Genomic DNA, 19795 nt, shown 5'->3' with positions numbered 1-19795 from the left:
CTCGTTACCTCTCGCCATTGTATGTCAGCCACAAAGAGCAAGCAAGTTGACCAAGCAAGCAGTTCTGTTTCGCCGCTGAGCCTGCCTGATGGGGTCACCCTGCTTGGAGTCTCTCCTTTCCCTTCATTGAGCAAACTCCTACTCCTCCAAGACCAGCTTTAGTGTCATTTCCTCTGTGACCCCGTCTCGGGCCTCCCCCCGTAGAGTTGACACATTCTCTTTGGTACCAGGTAGGTACCTTCCTTACCCCGGTCTCCCATCGCCTTGTGTCACCGTGTTGTTCACATCTCTCTCCACTAGAGGTCCTCACACTCAAAGGCTATGTCTTAATTTACCTTTGTATTCTCAGCACCTCACGTGGGACTAAGGACAGCCAGGCAAGTTAAACACAATCTCACCTTTCTGCACTTTCTCCGGGGTGACTGGTGAAGCCAGGTGGTGGAGGGAGTATAAGAAAGTGGGTGAACTCTGGCTGGTGGGGGTTAGATTTTAGAGTGGAACAGGCGGGGCGGTCCTGCCTGGGTGTGAGGTGGAGGCAGGGAGGAGTTGTGATGCCGGTAATTGCTACCAGCAGTGTTCATTATTCATTTGAAAGCAGCTGAAAGTGGAACAGGGCACTCAAATAGGACTGATTCCTACATATAGGAAACCCTTGACATGGTTTTAAAGTTTTCAAGGACTCGTGTAGGCGATTCGTAATTTTGCCGAGGAATGAATTTTAATCACCCGACTTGCAGCCGATGAGTCCTTATCTAGAGCGTGGACCCAACCCTCCACCCTGCGGCAGCCACACTAGCACTGGGTCCAATACTTCCTGGCTATGTGACCTTGGGCGTTGGTTTTTCTCACGTGTTGTGATGGCCAAATGAGATAATGTGTGAAAACTGCCTAGCAGTGCACGATACACAGCAAACACCCAATAAATGGTAACTATCAATAATAACAGAAACTCTCACTAGGGTCAAGAGGACCCTTCTCAGTTATACCCGGTTACCTTGTATGGGAGCAAATATGCAAATTTAGAATTACAAAGGTCTTAAGACAAATCTCCTGTGAGAATTTATGATCCAGAATGAACAGCAACTCTAGACATGGCAAGACATGACCCTACTTGTTGTGGGAAACACACCAGGATGATGAGGTGGGTGGTAAAGGCTTGGATTAGCTTGGATGAGTTAGAGGTGGCCTCAGGTCCCAGGACTCTTCTCTTTCACCCCTCCCACTTTTGCATCCCTATCAGTTATTCCTGTTGCTCAGGGGGCACCAATCGTGCCTCTCTTCCTAGTGGTCACCAACTCAAACATCAAGGCCAATTCATGCAAAAGGCAGCATCAGACAGAGGTTAGGAGCATGGGTAAGGGAGCTACACAGACTTGAGTTGAAATACTAAATTTGTCACTCACTAGCTGTGGCATGCTGTTGAACTCTGCTTCTTAATAATAGTAAAACCTTCAGAGGTTAATGTAAGGATGAAATGGGGTCATGTTTTGTCAGGTGCTTAGGATAACACTGCTCATGCTGTGGGCATTCAATGAACAGCATCAGTTAGTACTTTTTATTTAAAAAGTGAGGTGTGATATTCTGTGCGCAGACCTTCCCATGACACTTTTAGAGACTGCCTGTCTCTCACAGTATTTCTCGTTTATGAAGGGGAAACTAGCATTTATTCGGCTCCTACTGACAGCCAGGCTTGAAATACATACCATTTCCTATAACATCCCTGGTCATCTCCTGAGGTTGGTATCATTTCCATAAAAAAAAATGTTTTTGTTGACTTCAGAGAGGAAGGGAGAGGGAGAGAGAGATAGAAACATCAATGATGACAGAGTAATTGATTAGCTGCCTCCTGCGTGCCCCTTTTGGGGATTGAGCCCGGAACTCAGGCACCTGCCCTGACCAGGAATTGAACTGGGAACTCCTGGTTCATAGGTCGATGCTCAACCACTGAGCCACACCGCCAGGGCTCATGTCCATTTTCACAATAAATAGCAGATACCCCGAGAGGTTAACTCACTTGTATAAGTCGCACAGCTAGTGAACATCAGAAGCAGGGTTTGAACCTAAAGCCAACACAAAACTCCAAACTTCCTCCATTACCCCATGCTTCCTATACTTTCCGTACTATCATTACTTGTCAGTGTTTCTTTTCCCCCAAATCTGTATGTGCAGGAGCTGCACTTGATTCATTTCTGTGCCACCTAACACATGCCTGGCAGACACATTAAATGGGAGGTGGGAAACTCATACAAGTAAACTAGAGTTTCCAGATACAAATACAAGATGCTGAGTTCAATTTAAATTTCAGATCATCCGCAAATAATTTTTAGTATAAGTACGACCCAGACACTATTTAAGACATAGCTACACTAGAAATACTAAAAAAAAATTATTTGTTATCTGAAATTCAAGTTTAATAGAGCATCCTATATTTTCATTTGCTAAGTTTGACAACCTTAACCTAACCCCTGAGATTGGCCCCTCGTAAGGGACAGCTTCCCCAGGGATTCTCCTGGAAGGAGAAAGGCTGCCTCGGCCCCTCATTCACGCTCCAGGCTGACCTGACCCTGAGCTGCTCTGGGGGCTGGGGTTGAAGCCATGGTAACCTAGACATACCTGTCTTTCTTGGGCCTTACCTGTTCCCCTAATTTAATCAGCTTCGCGTCTTTGAACCAAGGACGTAGCCACTGATGGGCCTACAGCGCCACCTGGAGGCTCTTGTGGGTAAGTACTCTGGTCAGGAGCCGTCTCAGGGACCCAGGATTCTGGGGAGCAAAGAAAAGCCAAACAAGGAAGAGACAGGGTAGAAGGGGAGGTAGGGGCGACACAGCTCCCCGGAACTTTCAGTTTACAGCTGCTGTTCTGGCCACCTGGGAACTGAAGGCACTCGCTCTCCCAAGGTCGAGATTGCGTAGGGCTTCACTTTCCCAAGATCCTCCGCCTCTCCAGCGGTTCCTTGCTGGTCCCAGGCCTCGCAGGTGGCGGCCCCATTTTACATTCCCACCAGCAGTGCATGGGGGTTCCGATTCTCGGCGTCCTTGCTAACACTTACTCTTATCGGACTTTTCCATTATAACTATCCTAGTGGGTGTGAAGTGAAATCTCACTGTGGTTCAGATTTGTATCTCCCTACAGACGAATGCTGTTGAGCTTCTTTCATGGACTCATTGGCTATTTGTACATCTTCTTTTGGAGAAATGTCCATTCAGATCTTTTGCCCATTTTTTAATGGAGTTATTTATCTTTTTATTATTGAGTCATAAGAGCAGTTTATGCATACCATTTCCTATAACATCCCTGGTCATTTGTATTCCAGGTACAAATCCCTTATTAGATGTATAATTTGCAAATATTTTTTTCCCCATTTTGTGGGTTGTCACTTCACTTTCTTGATAGTGAGTGTCCTTTGAAGGACAACATGTTTTAAATTTTGATGAGGTCAAATGGATCTATTTTGTTGTTGTTGCTCATGCTTTTTCTGTTATAGCTATACATTCATTGCCAAATCCAGGGTCATGAAGGTTTACTGCTATGCTTTTTCCTAAGGGTTTTATAGTGTGAGCGCTCACATGTAAGTCTTTGCTCCATTTTGAGTTAATTTTTATATATGGTATGAGGTAAAGTTCCAGTTTCATTCTTTTGCATGTAGATATCTAGTTGTCCAAACAGCATTTGTTGGAAACATTATTTTTACCCATTAAATCATCTTGGCATCTTGGTAAAAATGAAGTTGACCATAGACACTTCATTTTTTAAAATGGGTTTTCAATTCTATTCAATTGATCTGTATGTCTACCCTTAAGCCAGTACTACATAGCACTGTCTTGATTACTGTTGCTTCATAGCAGCTTTTAAAATCAGGAAGTGTGACCCCTCAACTTTATCTGCCCCCCTCTCTCTCTGTCTCTCTCTCTGCCTCTCTCTCTCTCTCTCATCTTGGGGGCAGTGGTTTACCCTGTGTCCTCTCTCCTCTCTATGGATCCAAGATCATTGTTGATTTTTCAGTCTGTTCAGTTTTTTGCCTGTTGTTAGGATAGAGGTTTCCAAACTCCTTACATGCAGAATGGGAAACTTTAAAAATATATATACTTGTATTGACTTCAGAGAGGAAGGGAGAGGAGAGAGAGATAGAAACATCAATGATGAGAGAGAATCATTGATTGGCTGCCTCCTTGCACGCTCCACACTGGGGATCGAGCCCACAACCCAGGCATGTGCCATGACAGGGAATCAAACCATGACCTCCTGGTTCATAGGTCAACGCTCAACCACTGAACCATGCTGGCCGGGCTAGACTTGGCTGGTCATAGGAAACCCTTGTCCCCACCCACTCCAGGAAGACCCATTTTCCTCACCTCCCACCACACACTACCCCTCATCTCTCAGTCATGGAAAATTTTAACTCCTGGACAGGCATATTAACAGTCTATTGGCATACATAAGGTGACCATATAATTTATTATCCAATCCAGGACATATTTGAAAGTTAAAGGCGGCACTATTAATAATTATTCTGGGGCAAGACTTAAACCAGGAGTGTCCTGGTTTGTACCTATAGGTATAAACATGCGCTTTGTAAATACACGAGGGGAAGAAAGTGAAGACCCAACTTCCATCGTAAGACACTATCAAGTGTCAGCAAAACGTTAGATCTTTTAATGTTTTATTGGAAAAGTACTAAGAGCTCTTCAAAGGTGTGATCAGCAACACTGTCAAGTAACTTAAAAAAAAAAATCCTCGTCAGGGTATGCTGTTTAATTTTTATTTTGAGAGAAAGGAAGAGAGAGATCAGTTGCCTTCTGTGTGTATGGGAGAATGCTCCAACCCACTGAGCCACACTGGCCAAGGCTCAAGTAGCTTTTTTATTAACCGAGGACTATCAGGTCTACCCTCCCCATGTTATTATGAGGTTACTTCTTCCTACCTGGGGTGTCAGGAGACTCTTCCTCCTTCACCAACTACAAGGCACTTCTTCGTGGTAGGTTGGACCTGTATATAAAAGTCAACCTGCAATTCTGAGTGAAGAAATTGAGGATGATGGTTGCCTAGCTGCTGGCTGGCTCAGATTTCCCCAAATGCAGATGATTATAATTGGCCAAGCCTTATTTCACTGCCTGTGGTCTTTTATTTCTCCATGACGACATGCATATGAAGGCATCCAGTGTCTTCCTGGGTACCTTTATTTTTCTCTTTGAACCGCCTGAAACCCGCCAAATGTGTGGTCATGTCATTTTTCATCCAAACACAGGGGACTTTTGGCAGTTGATAAAATTCTTATGTGCCCCCACGTTATGGGAATAGAGGGTAACACAGACACGCTGGCCCAGTACCATCCCAGGGACCTAGCATCCTGCCAACCAGGTAATGGTGTCCCCACCTGGCTCAGAACCTGCACAGAAGCTGTGCACACAGCTCGTTCCCTTATAACCAAGTGCTTTGCCCTGGCTGCGGGGCGCCAGTCATCGCACTTGGTCCCAGGCTGCCTTATTTGCAGGAGGATTGCTGATTTGGTGAGCGCTGGGGACGTTCCCCTGCCGCCAACCATTTCCCCACGTGACCTAAAATTCCCTCATTAGGGTTTTGTCTTTGGGGGCTCAGAAATAAGTACACGTGACTCCTTAGTACCGGAAGTGACAATTTCACGCACCCTTTAGTGGGAAACGGAGCCGATCATTCCTCCGCACACCTGGCTGAGACTTGGAGAGAAGGCAGAGGAGTCTTGATGCAGGCGATGGGGTTTGCGGGGACAGTGGGCCAATCCAAGGGTGAAGTTCTGAAGGTCCTCAGACATACTGGCCTCGGGACAACCTTTTGTCGTGGATTGTTACGAGGCCATAGTCCCATCAGCTAAGGGTTCCACGGTGTGAAGAGGGTTTCCAAAACGGTAGCCAAGAGAATAGGTGATGAAGGGGAGGTAGGGAAAGCTGTCCCCCTCTTTTATATCTAACTAGAGGCCATGTGCATGAAAATTCTGGGGCGGGGGGGGGCATCCCTCAGCCCAGCCTGCGCCCTCTCGCAGTCTGGGACCCCTTAGGGGATGTCCACCTGCCGGCTTAGGCCCACTCCCCGGGAGATTGGGCCTAAGCTGGCAGTCAGATATCCCTCTGGCAGCCCAGGAGCCCTCGGGAGATGTCTGACTAACGGGGAGCGGGCCTAAGCCATTAGTCGGACATCTTTAGTGCTACCGAGGCCTGGGAGAGGCTCCTGCCACCACCACTGCACTGGCCAGCCATGAGCCGGCTTCTGGCTGAGCGGCGCTTCCCCTCTGGGAGCACGCTGACCCTCAGGGGGCAGCTCCTGCATTGAGCACCTGTCCCCTGGTGGTCAGTGCGCCTCATAGCAACTGGTCGTTCCACCGTTAGGGTCAATTTGCACATTACCCTTTTATTATATAGGATGCTTCCCCCTGATGGTTCTCGTTTCAGAGAACTCAGCAACCTTGTCCTGGGAAATCTGGTGCCATGAACCTTGGTCTTGTTCCCACCAGGAGTCAGAACGGACAGCTGTGGGGGTCACTGCAGCTCCCATCTCAACTTTTCTGAATCTGAGTGACTCTGCTCAGGCCTCCCCGGAAGCTGCCACCTGCCAGCAGGAGTGAACAACCGAAGCCGAGTCCCCTCAGCAACGTGAGCTGTGCCTCAGCTCCTGCAGGAGAGGTCCTCCGCCAAGGCCCCCGCTTCTCTGAAGAAACACAACGGAGACCAAGTGAGAAGTAGCTACAGTTTAATACAAACCTGCACCAGAACACAACGTGTCGGGCTGTCTTGTTTTTGCCTCCAAGGGGTGGTCAAAGCACAGGACCATGTGTTGTCTTGGGGTGGACACAATCTTAGCACCATGACTTTTACAGAGGAGCGAGGGAGTCACCCGGGTGCTGGGGTGCCGGGGGCTCCATCCTGACCCCGGGCTGTGCCTGCCGCCTGGGCAGCTGGAGGGGGTGTGGGTTTCTGTGTGGTTCTGTGGTTTCTGGGTCGGTACTGGAAAAGCCCTCACTGACGGCATCGGCTTGACAGAGACCTATTGCGGACTCCTAGCACTACACACTCACACACACGCACACACAGTAGCACAATTTTCTGTAACTTAACCCCACAAACCTAGAGAGCAGCTAAGGCAAGAACAACAGTATTTATTCAGCAAGTACAAGACCAGTTTGAGAGCTGCATTCAGTGCAACCAGGAGCCAGTGGGGTTGGCGATGGAGCCGGCTGGGGCTCTGCACAGGGGCAAGGAGCGGGCGGTGGGGGCTGACCATGTACTTGGTTCCTTGAACCTCCTTCTGATTTTCATCTAGAAGCTCCTGGGCAAGGGTGGGGTCTCTGTAAGGGTCAGGGTGGCTGGAGCGGAAGGCCGACGGTGGACCACGTGAAGACGGGGTCTCCCAGAGCCCCGGGCCATGCATCTCTCAAGCGGAGGTACTCAGAGAAGGTAAAGCTTTCCTAGCCCAAGCAGGGTTCCTCTGCCCATGGGCCGCCACCCCTGCTTGGCTCTTTGGCATCTGCCCAAGGCCCGTGACCCAGCGAGGGCTGAACGAGATAACGACGATGTGCACTGTACCCAGGGGTCAGTGCCACGGCTCCCCAGGCCCGGAGCCCTCCCTACGCCTGTCCCCGTGGCTGCCGCCCTCCACCACTGCCTTTGCTGCCTCTGATCCCTGGGTTACGGTCTCTGTCCTATCAGCCCCTGAGCGAGGAAGATGAGCATGAAGGGACACGTGTAGATGTGGAGACAGCTCGAACCACATGGCCAAACCCCGGCGTGCAAGGAGTCCTGGCTCACACGGGGAATACGCATCAGTTTGCTTATGACAGAAATCTACCTACCTGTGCAAAACAAAGCAGAACGCCTACTAGGGAGTCTTCCTACTGGTTAGACTCCGTGGGATCTACAAGGGACCTCACCCCACTCTTCCTTCCCACAGCCGGGGGAGACAGCCACGCCCTTAAGGGCAGTCGTGGACACTTCCGGGGTCAGAAGGCCTCATCTTTGAAATGGAGAGAATCATACGTGCCCCCGTGGTGAGAAGCATTTGAGAGCTCGTCTATGGAAGTGCTTTGAAACATGAAAAGCACGATGTACGGGGTATGACCGCCAGCCTGAGCCCAGGAGCCACGCGCAGCCCGGGGGCGCTCAAACTGAATGTGCAACATGAAATCACTTCCCCGAGGGGAGGACAAGGCTGAACAAGGGCGGGCAGCTGGGAGGTCACCAGCCTCTAGTGTTTCCATGGAAACCTCCTGGAGCTTCGGAGGCAGGGAGGGCCCCACGGCATGTGGGAGGAGATGGAGGCCACAGCAGGGGAGGGCACGGTGCTGTCCACAGGGGACTAGAGCACAGCAATGCGGGCCCTACCGTCAGGTTCTGCTGGCCTGGCCTCCTTCCCTGCACCTCGCTAGCCACGCCCTAGTCCCGCTCCCCCTCTCATAGCAGACATCAGGCCTCTTGCCAATCACACAGGAGGAGCAGCCAGACCTTGTACGGCAGGGCGATTTACAGGAAGTTGGGTGTCTGAGAGACGGGAAACGCCTTCTTGCTCCCCAAAGGTCTCCAGGGCCAGCATCCTGAACATCCTCTCAGAATGTAGGGAACTAGACCGGGGGGAGGGGAGGGGGAAGCGATGGGAACAGGGCCTGGGATGGGGCCTGTGCAGTCTGGAAGACTCTATGGGGGGGAGAGGGCCTGTAAGTCTAGCACGCCCCCCCCCCGCCCAGCCCCAACCCGTGCCCTGGGCTGTCTGGTTGGTGCCGAGTGCAGCATCTCCTAAGGTCCACATCTACTCCTGTTGCTATGCTATGCTAGGACACAAAGCACCGTTATTTTTCACAGGATGCACAAACAAGTCAAACCAAACCACTGCGCAAACCAAACGTGCAAAAACGAAATCATGTACACGCGCCTGGCACCAGCCCTGCGCCCCGCCCGGCTCGCCCTTCTGGGCATGCCTCCCAGAGGGCGGGGTGGGGAGAAGAAGCTGCTGAAGGGCACAGAGTGTCCCAACAACACCCACACCCGGGGTGTCCCAACGGCACCCATCCAGGGCCGGAGCGGAGTCAGGAAACACGGGACATTCTGGGCACAGCTGGGCAGCGAACACCTGTCTCACTTGAGGAAGGTGACCACGGGGCCTCAGGGGACGGGGGAGGGAGTCCTTGTAGACACATCTGCCAAAGTGCTCTGGACACCTGGCGGGTCAGCCAGGGGCAGGGCACCGGAGCCCGGGCTCCCCCGAAGCCAGCCCGTGGAGGTGTGAGAGGAGGGGCTGCGCCAGGCTATGCGTTGGGCTCTGTGCATAGTGTGGGCTTCCCGGGCCCCACAGGCCAGGGCAGGAAAAGACTGCGGCAGGAGGGACACATCTCAAAGTGCCTGCTAGGTCGGCTCGAAGCACAGTGGGTCACGTGTCAGACAGGGGGAGGGCTCCGGGTCCTGGGGCCCCTCAGGTGGTGAGCTGCCCTGCCCAGCCCAGCCTCTCCTGCCCTTGCAGCGGCGCGGGAGGGTGTGCGGGCTGGTGGCAGCGGTGCATCCTCACTTGGGGGGGGCGCTGGGCAGTGCCTTTACCAAATGCCACTCGACCTGCCTCCGGGGGGAGCGAGGATCCGAGCAGAGGCTCGCTTTGGGACATGGTCATCGATCTGGGAACCTGCAGGGAAGGAAGCAGAGGGTGAGCCGGGCTGCTCTTGCCTGGGTCATAAAAGCACGGCCGCTTCTCCTGATGGAGGCTGTCAGGCCCTCGGTGGGCACGGTCTACTTTAATCCTCACAACGCCATCCCCGTTTACAGACACGGACACGGGCTCAGGGAAGTTGCGTCACTTGCTCTCTGTCACACAGCGTGTAAGTGGCAGAGCCTGGATTTGAACCAGGTCTTCCTCGTTCAGAATCTCCACGATTAACTGCCCCCCCCCCCATGCCACCTTCGCGGCTCCCACGCCTGGACATAGGGTCTCTTGCGGGCAGCTCGGACTACGGGTTGGCCCGTTAGCAAGTGGGCCTTTGTCCATCTGCCTCAGCGAGTGAGAGAGAAAAGAGGGAAGGGGCTTCGTTGTTTTGGAAAAACAAAGAACCACGCCCCGAAGGTCTCCCCGTTTTGAAATGCCAAGACTTAGTTAGAAAAGGAGGCCTGGTGCCCCAGGGGGCAGTGGGACAGTCTTCAGCCTGTCTGGTCTAAAACAGATACGGGTGGGGGCAGAGGGAGGGGGGAGGCTGCTTGATGTTGGCCAAGTCTGAGAGTTCTGCCCAGTATTGGCTCTGCCCCAAGGTGTGGGTGGGAGCAGAGGCCGCCAAAGGCCAGTGGGGGCCCTGGCTCTGGGGGCCATGCCCAGGCAGCCCTGGGAACCCACACCTTCTGGATTGGCAAGGCTGGTGCCCGCGGACACGCCACACCCCGGATCCCTTTCTGACTCCTTGCACACGTGTCCTGTCCCTGGTGGGAGTGGCAGTGGCCCTCAGGCTGAGGGAGCAGTTACCTTGGTAACGAGAGGAAGGGGAGTGGTGGAGACTCTTCCCCATAGGCTACCAGTTCCTCAAACAGGAACCACGTGACTTCTGCCTGGAGCTGCCCCCAGCACACAGCTGGGCACAGAGGTCCCTCTGGTTTAGACCTCTGCCTCTCAGGTTAGGAGGGTCTGTGTGCAGGTCTCATGTTCCCCCCACCCAGCAAAAGCCACGCTCTGTGAGGAGGGATCTTGCTCCTCTCGCTGTCCCGGGCCCAGCACAGCACCTGCAGAGCGGATGCTAGGTCTGCACGGGGCTAGTCCTGAAGGCTGTTCAGGAAGGTCCTCCCCAGTGCTGTCAGCAAAGCTGCCTGCAGGGCCGGCACTGCACCCGCTGCTTGCTCTCCCTTGCAGGCGCCACTTACGTGGCAGTGGACTTAGCACTCATCACCGGCCATGCCGAAGGGGAGGGAGGAAGAAGATGGGAAAAGCAGCATAAACCCCGCCTGCCCCTCGGCCTCCTCCCACCACCCCGCTGTGGTGGAGACGCAGGTGCCAGTCCAAGTGGCCCTTGCTCTTACCAGAGAGGCTGAAGCTGGATTCGTGAAGGTCCCTCATGCCCCCGTGTCGGGTAACGGGCCGGGTAGGAGTGTCTGCGAGCGGCGTTCCCATCTCTTTCTTCCCAGGATGCACAACGACAGCTACATCCCCCAGGTAGGGAGTGCGGTCCACTCCCTTAACCTTCAAGGTCTAGTGAAGGGAGGAGGAGGAGAAGGGAAAAGACCCCATCAGAGCCAGACACCACCACCAGAGACTCCTCGATGGCTGCCGTTCTGCTCAGGACCCAAATGACTGCCACAAAGGCTTGCTTTGCCTTGAGCACAAGGGGCGGAGAATTATTTTCTTGTGCCTTCTATAAACAGTGCACATGTGTGTGCACCCGTGCACATGTGTGTGTACATGCATGTGTGCGTGTAGGAGATGCCCACTGGCTCGCCCTCAATATTGGTGGGATCTTTCCAAGGTAGCAGGTGAACTTCTGAGATATTCAACCTGGTAGAGCACCCCTCCCCTGGAGCTTGGCATTCCCCTCACTTGCCGGGTTACCAAGAGGCCATGAACTTCTCCAGACCTGGCCTGGCCCCTTAAGTGTTGGGGGGCCCAGACTCAGCAAAGCCCACCCAGCCTACTGCAATCACAAGGGAAGCGGGGTGTCTGAGAAAGAGCAGCTCCAGGCCAAGACAGGGAACCCGTCCCTGGAGGACGGCAAGAATCCTCCCAGGACCAGCGGCCGGCTCAGCCGTGAGCAGCTCATAGTGTTCCCTCGGCTCCGGGGACACGGGGGACCCTTGCGATACATTTACTCCGTTCCAGGTGCCTCCTCCCTACTGTTCCTGTCCCCAAAGTGACCACTCCCGGCGACAGGACGCGGCGGGGAAATAGAGTGAGAACGTCTTTGAGATTTAGAACAATCATATGAGCTGCCCCAACAGGGGCCTTCGACCTCCTCCCACCCATCCTCTTCCCCACCCTCACCTTACCTTTTCTCTCTGGACCAGCTTCTTGTAGACGGTGTCTGGGAAGGACCTCAGGGGGCAGAACTTGCCGGTGCCCTCCGCGCACATGAAGACACCGTTCTCATACACCACCCGCCCCCGGCTGATGGTGACCAGCGGCACGCCATGGCAGCGCATGTTCTCGTACAGGTTGAAGTCTCCTCCCTGCACCTGGGTGCTGGCCGAGATGGTCCTGGTGGGGAAGAAGTGGTGGAAGAGGGAGCTCTGAGGAGAGGCAAAGACGCCACAGCTCAATGGGAACGGAAGGTGCTCAGAGGGAAGGGCTGATGTTCAGAGGGAAGGGGTGATGCTCAGAGGGAAGGGGTGATGCTCAGTGGGAAGGGGTGATGCTCAGAGGGAAGGGGTGATGCTCAGAGGGAAGGGGTGATGCTCAGTGGGAAGGGGTGATGCTCAGAGGGCAGGGGTGATGCTCAGAGGGAAGGGGTGATGCTCAGGTGGAAGAGGTGATGCTCAGAGGGAAGGGGTGATGCTCAGAGGGAAGAGGTGATGCTCAGGGGGAAGGGCTGATGCTCAGTGGGAAGAGGTGATGCTCAGTGGGAAGAGGTGATGCTCAGAGGGAAGGGGTGATGCTCAGAGGGAAGGGCTGATGCTCAGAGGGAAGGGGTGATGCTCAGAGGGAAGGGATGATGCTCAGAGGGAAGGGGTGATGCTCAGAGGGAAGGGGTGATGCTCAGAGGGAAGAGGTGATGCTCAGTGGGAAGAGGTGATGCTCAGAGGGAAGGGGTGATGCTCAGAGGGAAGGGGTGATGCTCAGAGGGAGGGGGTGATGCTCAGAGGGAGGGGGTGATGCTCAGAGGGAAGAGGTTATGCTCAGAGGGAAGAGGTGATGCTCAGGGGGAAGGGGTGATGCTCAGAGGGAAGGGGTGATGCTCAGGGGGAAGGGGTGATGCTCAGAGGGAAGGGGTGATGCTCAGGGGGAAGGGGTGATGCTCAGGGGGAAGGGGTGATGCTCAGAGGGAAGGGGTGATGCTCAGGGGGAAGAGGTGATGCTCAGAGGGAAGGGGTGATGCTCAGGGGGAAGAGGTGATGCTCAGAGGGAAGAGGTGATGCTCAGAGGGAAGGGGTGATGCTCAGGGGGAAGGGGTGATGCTCAGAGGGAAGGGGTGATGCTCAGGGGGAAGGGGTGATGCTCAGAGGGAAGGGGTGATGCTCAGAGGGAAGGGGTGATGCTCAGGGGGAAGAGGTGATGCTCAGAGGGAAGAGGTGATGCTCAGGGGGAAGGGGTGATGCTCAGAGGGAAGGGGTGATGCTCAGAGGGAAGGGGTGATGCTCAGAGGGAAGGGGTGATGCTCAGAGGGAAGGGGTGATGCTCAGAGGGAAGGGGTGATGCTCAGGGGGAAGAGGTGATGCTCAGAGGGAAGAGGTGATGCTCAGTGGGAAGGGGTGATGCTCAGAGGGAAGGGGTGATGCTCAGAGGGAAGGGGTGATGCTCAGAGGGAAGGGGTGATGCTCAGTGGGAAGGGGTGATGCTCAGAGGGAAGGGGTGATGCTCAGTGGGAAGGGGTGATGCTCAGAGGGAAGGGGTGATGCTCAGAGGGAAGGGGTGATGCTCAGAGGGAAGAGGTGATGCTCAGTGGGAAGGGGTGATGCTCAGTGGGAAGGGGTGATGCTCAGAGGGAAGGGGTGATGCTCAGAGGGAAGGGGTGATGCTCAGAGGGAAGGGGTGATGCTCAGTGGGAAGAGGTGATGCTCAGGGGGAAGGGGTGATGCTCAGAGGGAAGGGGTGATGCTCAGGGGGAAGGGGTGATGCTCAGAGGGAAGGGGTGATGCTCAGAGGGAAGAGGTGATGCTCAGAGGGAAGGGGTGAAGCTCAGAGGGAAGCGGTGATGCTCAGAGGGAAGGGTAGGTGCTCAAAGGGAAGGAAAGATCCCCAAAGGCTTGTGGTTATGGGCTGAATTGTGTTCCCCAAATTTATATGTTGAAGTCTTAATACCCAGTACCTCAGAATGTAACTGTATTTGGCCTTTAAACATCTAATTACAATGAGGTCATATGGGTAGACCCTAGTCCAGTGGTCGGCAAACTCATTAGTCAACAGAGCCAAATATCAACAGTTACAACGATTGAAATTTCTTTTGAGAGCCAAATTTTTTAAACTTAAACTTCTTCTAACGCCACTTCTTCAAAATAGACTTGCCCAGGCCGTGGTATTTTGTGGAAGAGCCACACTCAAGGCGCCAAAGAGCCGCATGTGGCTCGCGAGCCACAGTTTGCCGACCACGGCCCTAGTCCAACCTGACCGGTGTCCTTATACGAAAAGAAAATGGAGACACCAGGAGGACACCCAGAGGAAACACCATGGGAGGAGGGAGAAGACGGCCATCGGCAAGCCAAGGAGAGAGGCCTCAGGATGCATCCACCCTGCCGACACCTCCATCCGACTTCTAGCCTCCAGAACTGTGAGGAGACAGATTTCTGCCGTGCCAGCCCCCCAGGCTGCGGCATGTTTTAAAGCAGTCCCAGCACACTCGTACACTGGGCTAACCTCTAGGGGGTCTTTCACCGACAGCCGGCCCATCACAGAGACAGGGACCAGCCCCTGGCGCCAGGATGCAGAACAGGGCTCCTCCAGGGCCCTGACGGAGGGCAGTGTGGGGACCGTGGCACAGGGATGTGGTGGTGCCCGGCGTGGGCTTTCTTTCACTTTCATCTTCCCGCACATTTCTGCCTACCCTGCTCACTGCCAGCTTGTGTGCCTAGAAAAGTGCCCGCCCAACAAATGCAGGGGTGGGCCAGGGTGGGCTTACAGTTGTGAGCACGCTAAACACAGAGTTCTATTATTAATTAATTAATCATTGCCTTGCTTATTAGTATTAACCTACTTTTGCCACCCCTGTATTTGGTGACTGAATGAAATTTAATATTAAAAACACGATTCCCATCTGCCCACATCTTCAAGTGAAAATGATGCCCTACATCCTGCTGATCACTCCCGACACGCTTCATTCACGCATTCAACACGCGCTCACTGACGCCGCGGGTGCCAGCGCGGGGCGCTCCAGGAACCGCCCGCAGTGAGAGGAGCAGAGGATGGAGGAGGCGGGGACGGAGTGCTAGGCCGTCTGTCCGGTTCGGCCACGTACTAGCTACATGATGCGGGGATCCCTCTGCTCTCTGGCCTTAGGGAAAGGAAATAAGAACCCCAGGCTTGAGTGCTTCTCGGGGCTGCGAGCCCAATCCAATGAGACAATGGATGGGCAGCCGCTTTGAAACACTGTCAAGCGCTGTGCAGGCGGAGCTGGTCACTGCCGTGTCCCCCGGGCCGGACTCGGGGAGGCCAGAAACTAGTCATTAGGTTGAACACGCCTCAGGGCACACTCCTCTCTGCTAGAAGGAGTGCAGAGAGGCTGTGCTTTTGGGATTCTGTGACACAAGCTCCTTACACCCCAGCCCCAGCCCCAGCCCCAGCCCCGGAGACCGGCAGAGGTTTACTTTGTGGCTTCGGGGTCCCACACCACCACGTCGGCGTCGGCTCCCGGGATGATGCGGCCCTTGCGGGGATACAGGTTGAGGATCTTCGCCGCATTGGAGCTGGTGACGGCCACAAAGCGGTTCTCATCCATCTTTCCTCCGACCTGAAACACGGCAGAATGTCAAGTCGACCAGGCCCGGGGGCGCCTCCAGCCCCTAGGCACCCCTGGCTCTGGCCCGTGGCCTTCCAGTCGGTCAGAACCATGGTGCGGAGGCGGACAGCACCACGGGCACCGTTTCATGTGACCAACCTGCGCGGCTTGGTTCCAGGCACTCGCTCACGTCTTTCTCCTTCACCCAGCAGCAGTGAGCGGGCCCTTGTTCCAAACGGCCGCCTCCCTGGTGGAAATCTACCCCCCGATGGTGAACCCAGCTCTGCTCGGGTGCCCACCAGGGAGGAGTCAGGAGCCGCCCTCATCACAGAGGGTCATGCATTCTGGGCTCTGGAAAGGCATCTTCTTACCCCACCCACCCACCCACCCACCCACCCAAGACAGCACCGTGGACTCTCTTCAGAGAAGATTCCCGAGCCACTGCCTGGGTCCTTCCTGAGCGGATGCTTAGTCTTTTTTTTTTTTTTTAATATATCTATATCTATATCTATATCTATCTATCTATCTATCTATCTATCTCTATATATATTTATTTATTATTTTTAAAAAAAATTTCTTTATTGATTAAGGTATTACATATGTGTCCTTATTCCCCCATTACTCCCCACCCTCCCATTCATGCCCTTACCCCCCTGTTGTCTGTGTCCATTGATTAGGCTTATATATATTTTTATTGATTTCAGAGAGGAAGGGAGAGATAGAGAGAGATAGAAACATCAATGATGAGAGAGAATCATTGATCGGCTGCCTCCTGCATGCCCCCTACTGGGGATCGAGCCTGCAACCCGGGCACGTGCCCTGACCGGGAATCGAACCGTGACCTCCTGGTTCCTAGGTCGATGCTCAACCACTGAGCCATGCCGTCTGGGCTGATGCTTAGTCTCGAGGACGCCAGACCTCCTTGGGCTCTGACCCTCCTGCATCTGGCCTGTGAGAGGGCCAGACCAGTAACACACATTCTCCACGGGCAGACCTGGTGGGCGGTGTTCTCACAAGTCCCAGCCCCTGTCTTGGTTGAAAAGTAACCGAACAAAATATATCAAGAGCCTTAACAGGCTCACTTCCCTTGGCCCAGACATCCTCTTCTAGGGATTAACTAGAAAGGCTGACACACACTCACGAACAGAGGTTCCCGCAGCCTCGTTTCTAAGTGCTAGAACCTGAAACAGCCGGAAGTTTCAAACATCGGGAAAGGAAGAACTGAAGTAGGGTACTTCCACGGGAGAAAACATTTAGCCATGAAAAAAGATGTTTTTAAAGAACTTTTCCTGATATGGGAAGCCACTCAAGATACGGTCTATGAAAAACAAGGAATGAATCCAGTTATTAAAATAACGTACAGTACACCATAGAACTAGGAGGAAACATACTATAATATTAAGTTTAATTTCTCGGTGTAGAATTATGGGAAAAATTTTTTTCTAATACTCTTCTGTATTTTTCTAATTTCTATACTAGGCCGTATTACCTTTCTGATCAGGGGGGGAAAAAAAAGATATTTTTGGTTCTGTTTTTGAGTGGAACAAGGAGCTGTGGTTGATCCGGCCCTCCTCAGGGTGAAACTCCCACTTAGACCAGAGCGGGGAAGGGCCCCCCAAGAACATACCACGCCTCTCTCCCAGATGACGCTCATGCGGTCCTGCACGCCGCTCACTCCATGCGGGATCTTGGTGAAGTCCTCCTTGCCCATGGCCTTCTGCTTCGTGGTGAAAGGCCGGTGGTCTGACGCCACGATGTTCAGAGTGTCACTGGGTGGAGAGAAAGACGTGACCAGTGAAGGGAAGCAGGCCAGGGTCCCGGAGGGTGGTGACAGGTACAGGAAAAGGTCTTCGCTTGAGAACCAGGCAAAGCTGCTTTCAATCTCAGCTCTGCTATTTAGTAGGTGTCTGACCTCTAACGAGTTACTTGAACTGTGAGAACCTCAGTTTACTCATCTGCAGAATGGGAATAGATAGGTGCTGCGTGTGGCAGACCATCATGGTCACGGGAGACATCGAGGGTCTTCGGGATGTTGACTTTTAAGAGTTAAGATAGTGGGAAGAGAAAAATTAAACGTAAGAGTTTAGCTAAAGTAGAGGGTGGAGATAGTTTGACTACCATGGAACCATATGCAAACCCCCTCTCAGCTCCTTCCTCACCCCACACCAGTCCCTGCTGGCCACAAGCATGTGCTTGGTAAAGCACACAAGTTCAACATTCAGCCTCACAAAGGACTCAAAGCCATAGCCTTCCCTGGATGTGGGGGCTCTGACGGCCCAGAGGGGAAAGGAGGGACAAGACAGAAGATCAGTTTGTCTTAATAAGCCAGCAATGGCATGCAAGTCAATTGGTTCACTGTCACTGCCATCCATGACCATCCACCTCCTGAGCCAGCTGAGACCTCGGGGCAGAGACGACAGCGAGAGAATACATATGGTGGCAAACTCCCTGCCTAGAAGAGGCAGATAGCTGGCCTTTGTTCAGAGATCTCTGTAGGCCTCAGAGATGGTGAAGGGCAGAGGAGACAGAATGCCTACGTCACCCAGGCCAGGGCAACCTCAGGGGAAACATCCTAGGACAGTGGTCGGCAAACTCATTAGTCAACAGAGCCAAATATCAACAGTACAACGATTGAAATTTCTTTTGAGAGCCAAATTTTTTAAACTTAAACTTCTTCTAACGCCACTTCTTCAAAATAGACTCGCCCAGGCCGTGGTATTTTGTGGAAGAGCCACACCCAAGGGGCCAAAGAGCCGCATGTGGCTCTTGAGCCGCAGTTTGCCAACCACGGTCCTAGGAGGGCAGGGAAGGGCCTGAATGGAGCATGGGTTTCACGTGGGAGAGGGGGGCAACTGCTGGGACCACACACTGGGGACCCGAGAGCCTGATTTTACTTGTGGAAGACACCACAGCTTTGTGCATGCGGACCCTCTAAGATGCCCGCTTAAGAAGGGGATTCTGGCCCTGACCGGTTTGGCTCAGTGCATAGAGTGTCGGCCTGTGGACTCAAGGGTCCCAGGTTCGATTCCAGTCAAGAGCATGTACCTTGGTTGTGGGAACATCCCCAGTAGGGGGTGTGCAGGAGGCAGCTGATCGATGTTTCTAACTCTCTATCCCTCTCCCTTCCTCTCTGTAAAAAATCAATAAAATTATATAAAAAAAAAAAAAGAGAAAAGAAGGGGATTCTGGGAGCAGAGAAAAGTTATTTCCCTGGTGAAGGGGCATGTGCTTAAGGCTCTCAGCCGTTCCGGGTCAGGTGCATAGAGGGCTTTCTCCTCTGGGGCCTGGGGGGCTCATCGGTCACAGCTCTCGCCACATGACTGAGACCCTCGGCCAAATCCACAGGGAGATAGATGGCTTAGCTCTGGAGAAGGTCACAAAAGCAAAACCATCCTTTGGGCACAATGAAATCAAACAAGGTCAGACTTGGGGCCACTACGCCATCACCTTAAGGGCCTACAGATCCCTGGAATGGCCCTGAGCCAAGGACAGGATATGGGGCTGCGATGGTCCTGCTAACAGGTCTTACTTGGCCAGCAGGCTCATGAGGTAGGTTGAGGTGTTGGTGTCCAGTCTCAGGGGAGGCACTGTGACGTAGGCGGCAGCATGGGACCAGTCCTGGTGGTAGTAGTGCAGGCCTGTCAGCGTGGCATGCGCAGTGGTGGTCTCGGCCAGCACCACCCTCCCTGGAAGAAGGAGAAGGGTCGAGCCATAACGAGGAAGCCAGTGAACCCGAGGGATCGTTCGTCTGGGCCTCTCATTTGACAGGTGATGGAGGTGAAGTCAGAGAGGAAGGGACTTGCCTAAGCCCACTCGATATTCGAGAGCACAGCTGGGTTCAAGGCCAGAGCGCTCCCCATCCCCACGCTGGCTGCGGGCAAGGGGAACAGGAGGCAGAGTCACCGGGGCGGGGCAGCACTGATGGCTGTGAACGCCACGCTAAGGGGCAGTCCAGACTTTTCTGAGCAGGCAGGTGCCGCGAGCACCTTGAGGGGATCGCTGGGTGTGGGGTCCACAGCCGGGGCTAGAGGGCAGGGAGATGGAGGTGGGTCGTCAAGAGGCAGAGCAGTGGGAAGGCTAGAAGCCCTTGTTCCTGATTTATACGCCGTTTCCAGGACCTCGCTGGCACCCTGAGCCTGGCTGGCACTGTAAGCAAGTACAGCGTCTTCAGGTATTGCCAGTTGCTTAGCAACAGGAGTCACAACAGGTGCCCAGGGCTCATGCACAGGT

General features: G+C 53.6%; 1 protein-coding gene across 1 annotated transcript in view; it reads right to left on the bottom strand.

The window, feature by feature from the left end:
• Positions 1-9424: 9424 nt before the first annotated feature.
• DPYSL5 (dihydropyrimidinase like 5) overlaps positions 9425-19795 on the bottom strand; it is a 60825-nt gene continuing 50454 nt past the window's right edge. Inside the window, exons 8-13 of the mRNA XM_008162335.3 lie at positions 19095-19251; positions 17193-17334; positions 15435-15577; positions 11967-12174; positions 11007-11175; positions 9425-9633 (exon numbers count right to left, since the gene is read on the bottom strand). Coding sequence (XP_008160557.1) covers positions 9548-9633; positions 11007-11175; positions 11967-12174; positions 15435-15577; positions 17193-17334; positions 19095-19251 — 905 coding nt within the window. The 3' untranslated portion in view covers positions 9425-9547. The remainder of the gene's footprint in view (positions 9634-11006; positions 11176-11966; positions 12175-15434; positions 15578-17192; positions 17335-19094; positions 19252-19795) is intronic.

The sequence above is a fragment of the Eptesicus fuscus genome, chromosome 16 (genome assembly GCF_027574615.1).
Source record: "Eptesicus fuscus isolate TK198812 chromosome 16, DD_ASM_mEF_20220401, whole genome shotgun sequence".
Lineage (NCBI taxonomy): Eukaryota > Metazoa > Chordata > Mammalia > Chiroptera > Vespertilionidae > Eptesicus > Eptesicus fuscus.
The sequence above is the reverse complement of the archived record's forward strand: the minus strand, read 5'-3'. Positions and strand labels throughout refer to the sequence as shown.